This window comes from Uranotaenia lowii, unplaced genomic scaffold (assembly GCF_029784155.1).
Source record: "Uranotaenia lowii strain MFRU-FL unplaced genomic scaffold, ASM2978415v1 HiC_scaffold_1516, whole genome shotgun sequence".
Classification (NCBI taxonomy): Eukaryota; Metazoa; Arthropoda; class Insecta; order Diptera; family Culicidae; genus Uranotaenia; species Uranotaenia lowii.
The window spans coordinates 1-4,028 of NW_026597540.1; the positions used below are offsets into that span (position 1 = coordinate 1).

Genomic DNA, 4,028 nt, shown 5'->3' on the forward strand with positions numbered 1-4,028 from the left:
TGGTTTGATTTGCATTTGGGTTGAAAAAAATCAATAAAACGGACTCACCACTTGTTAAAAAAAAAAGTTATGGCGGGTTGGAAATTATGATGTCCACAGCTTTAAAGGAAACATACCGCTTCTGAGACAAGATTAATGAATAATAATGTGTGTGAAGTAAAAAGAAAATGTGAAGCTATTAATAGATGTCAGCCTGGTGAATACTTGGGAGAATAATGCACATCATATTCGTCGATGTCGACGTGAGACTTAAGACAATCTAGATGATGGTTTCGGTGAAGAAGGAATCTTCATTTAAAAGTAAGGGAGGAATGTGGTATCGATCATAGCAATCAGAAAACGAGAGAGTTGATTGAATGTCAGTTGGAATATAGAACTACTTGGAAATAGATGCATTATCGGTACTATCCAGCACAATTCCAAGTATTCTAGTTAAGTAGTTCTTAAGGTTACAATAATAACCATGCGCGATGAATTTCTTATTGAATTAGCGATCCATAAATCAACTTAATTTCAAATTTGACTCTTTATTCAAATTTCAATTTTTATTCAAGATGCCTGAATCTATTTACCTCAATTCTGGTAAATTTCTCTAAATTCTAAGTCTGAATTTTCAGTCCTACTAAATTGAAGAAAATATTTTCGAAACCCAATAATAAGATAAGTACTTCGAGGTTATGTCGTTTGTGAGAAATTTGATGTTTGATTTTTGAACTTATGTTTTGATAGTTTTTAACAATTTGCAGTGTACAACAGTAGTAACAAAAACAGTAGAAATACTTTTTTTTAAATATTGTATCAATTATCAATCAAATGAAAACTTCAAGTATGGTTATGATTATATTTGAATTTTGATAAAGGTAAGCTCAATTGAAAATAAGTAAAATCACGTCGAAAAAAAATGTCCTGGTTCAATTTATTTGAAAACAGCATTTGATCATAAAATCTTTGTAAAAATAGCTTTTCAGAAAATTAATTGACCGAGTTCAGTTCAGCAACTGAACTGAACTCTCTTCTAACGTTCTATTAACATTAAATTTTTTTCACCAAATTAATTCGATATGTTTGTCAGATTCTTTAAAATAACTCCCCCAGTTGAAATGTGTTTGATTTGATAGATTTCTGCTCATGCTGCAGTAAAGGAGACAGAAAGTAGAACAAAACAAGATAGCTTATTTTTCAAACTTAGCGATTGCGAAAGAATTACTTTTGGTGACATCAAAAATAAGATTAAAATTTTATTAAACTCAGAGCATGGTTGTCAGATTACTTTCCAGATCTTGGCACACGCACTGTCAGTTGAAATGAGATCTTTTTAAATGTGAAATTACTATGATAGTACAAAACCTGAAGGTTTGGAAGAAGCAATTATCGAACTTCGATCTAATACTAAAGCACGTATTCAATTTGAAAGTAAACCAAATCTGTCGTATTTTTGGATGTCAAAAGCTGCAAAGGCCTTAAAAATTGCACATGAAGAAGCGGTTGCAAAATAACTGCCATTTGGAACAAAATATTTGAGCGAACAAAGCAAAACGGAAAATAGAAATTGGATTTTGCCCGGATTAATTCACTTTATTTAAAATATTTGAAAAAAAAAATCGAATTCTGTTATTATGATTTTTATCATTTTGCGCCCATGAAAATGATTTTCTTAGCAAGTTTTATATGAATAATCATGATTTTTTTAAAGCCTTAAATAAGATATAAAACCTGCCTATTTATGTTTATAGAAAACCCGTATTTCAAGTGTTTTCTTCTTGATTTTTATTGAATACTCAGTGGTATTGACCAAATTTGCCCGGATTTTGGGTTGAAATCCAATGCCCAGATTATGATAGGTTTTTAGATAAAATTGCGACTTTTTATTTCCAGTTCAAGTTTAAACAATCAGAAAGTTTAAGTTAAAATTTGATGTTAAATTTTCGAATTTGATTCAAAATTTTTTTTATTTTATCAATTCTACAACAGTTCAATATTTTAACTTTTGGTCCAGGATGAGAATGATTTACAAGCATTTAAGTCTCTTGAGAAAAAAAAACTAAACGTAATTGAAATTGACTCAAAAGCGTATTTTTCATTTGAAATTACACATTACTATTTTTTAGAACAAAGTGCTTAGTAACAAAAATAGAGAAGCTGACAATATTATTTTAGCTTACCCATTTTCATATAGACCGATCATTTGCCGTTGTAAGCCATGAATAACGCCTCGGCGTTAAAATCCCGGAAAAAACTTCTTTTCTAATCATACTTTCAAACTTTTTCTCCTACAACCCTTGAAACGCGCAGTGCTTAACCGATGACGACTTCTACCTGAGAGAGGTAAATTTGTGTGTAATGTTTCTTGCTGAACAACTTTCATTGCTCCTTAAAAGCGCGCTAGAAACCGCATTGGGACAAATCATTCTCCAGCTAGACTGAACTCTGTAAAGAAACAGATCAGTTCACACCAAACATGATCATGGTCTAAATTTTAGAATCTGCTGTTTTGAGACCTTTTTCCTTAAAAATCCTGGAACTAATCTTGAGGTTTGTTCTTTAAAAGGGAATGGCTGACGGCGGTGGTGTTCAGAATGCCGTCCGGCGACCCAGTGAACCAGCCCAGAAGGAAAGTTCACCGGAACTGGCCCCAGACGAGGAGGAAGAGGAAGAAGAGGAGGAAGACGAGGAAAAGAAGGCCGAAAAGGCGGCCAAACGGTTAAACCGGGAGGTCAACATGCTGCAGGCCCGGCTAATCCGGCTCAAGGAGAAGGAAGAGGAGAAGCACGCCGAACGGCAGGCCCTGAAGTACGCCATGAAAACCAACCAGTATGCACTGAAGTAAGTGTTTTCGATCATAAAATAAGATTTCAAAAAATCAATGTTAAATTTGAAAATAATATCTTTGAAGGAATGAACACAAAAAGTACAAACAACTGCAAAAGGAGGTGGAAAAGATGGCTGCCCTCATGAAGATGGAGGACGAGGATGAGGAATCGGACGAACAGAAAGAACCTCCACCGGAAGAACCCGAAGAAGAGGAACCTGAAGAGGAATCCGAAGAGGAAAGCGAATCGGAATCAGAATCTGAGAGCGACAACGAAAGCGTCAATGAAGCGGAGGTAATTTCCAATAGATGTTTACTTGTCTGACTAAATTTTGAATCGTTTTTCACGTACATTACTTTCCCAGGACGCACCAGATGAGAAGAAAAAACTCAACCTGGAACCGAGAGTCAAGCGACACGAGAACCGGCTAGCGTCGCTCAAGAAGGGCAACTACTTCCTGCAGGCCAACGTCGATAGGATTAAGGATGAGATTAACAAAACGCGAGAAATGTGCTGCACACTGCAGTCGGATCTGGATTCCGTTATAGCGGATTTGGGATAGGATTTCTCTAGGAGTGTGCCATCGATATAATATAAAAAAATGTGTTAAAAAAAATTGGAAATCATTCGAAGCTTTTGCTGAAATGATTATAATCGCTATATTTCACTGTTGAAAGATAAATAATGAAAAATGTTTATATCGTACAGCTACAGCTACAGCTTATCAAAAATTATGTTCGGTCTTACGAAAGACTGTATAGCTTATTGATAACTAGGCAAATTTAAAATATTGTCTCGAAAGTTGGAAGCACACTTTCTATACTGTTGGATTGCAGCAAGAACACGAGATTTTTAAATCTAGAGTCAGAAAATAAAGGAAACCGAAAGCTAGCAAATTGCAGCCCCTCAATGAGTATTGTTTTTGATCACTGTATTTTTGTATAATAAAATCAATGAATGCAACCTACCGGTGTCGTTTGGATGAATGAAGAGAAAATCCTTGGAAAGTTCACACTTATAAGAACAAAACACTTTAAATTAATTTAACTTTAAAATCAAATAAATCTGTTAAAAGACCGCACAAAAATGAACCGAACGAACGCACAATTGATGCAAAAACTGTTTGTTTTGGTCGCGTAAACAAACGAAAAGAAGCAAACAAGCGATGCACGCAAAGAAGAAGAGAACTGTCAAAATAAACGGGTACGATCCCATGCA

The 4,028-nt window shown here is 34.7% G+C and overlaps 1 protein-coding gene across 1 annotated transcript; it reads left to right on the forward strand.

Moving 5' to 3' along the window:
- The first annotated feature begins 1,714 nt into the window (after positions 1 to 1,714).
- On the forward strand, positions 1,715 to 3,777 carry LOC129759404 (cilia- and flagella-associated protein 251-like). The gene is made up of 4 exons (XM_055756845.1): positions 1,715 to 2,325; positions 2,549 to 2,823; positions 2,894 to 3,104; positions 3,175 to 3,777. The coding sequence occupies exons 2-4, from the start codon at positions 2,552 to 2,554 to the stop codon at positions 3,370 to 3,372; spliced, it is 681 nt and encodes a 226-aa protein (XP_055612820.1). The 5' UTR covers positions 1,715 to 2,325; positions 2,549 to 2,551; the 3' UTR covers positions 3,373 to 3,777.
- The last annotated feature ends 251 nt before the right edge of the window (positions 3,778 to 4,028 follow it).

What these genes read in the sequence shown, in the direction of transcription:
- LOC129759404 (XM_055756845.1), top strand. Translation starts at nt 2,552, where the DNA reads ATGGCTGACGGCGGTGGTGTTCAGAATGCCGTCCGGCGACCCAGTGAA. An exon ending in ACCAACCAGTATGCACTGAA is followed by an intron (nt 2,824 to 2,893) that starts GTAAGTGTTTTC and finishes ATATCTTTGAAG; the next exon opens with GAATGAACACAAAAAGTACA. An exon ending in AAAGCGTCAATGAAGCGGAG is followed by an intron (nt 3,105 to 3,174) that starts GTAATTTCCAAT and finishes TTACTTTCCCAG; the next exon opens with GACGCACCAGATGAGAAGAA.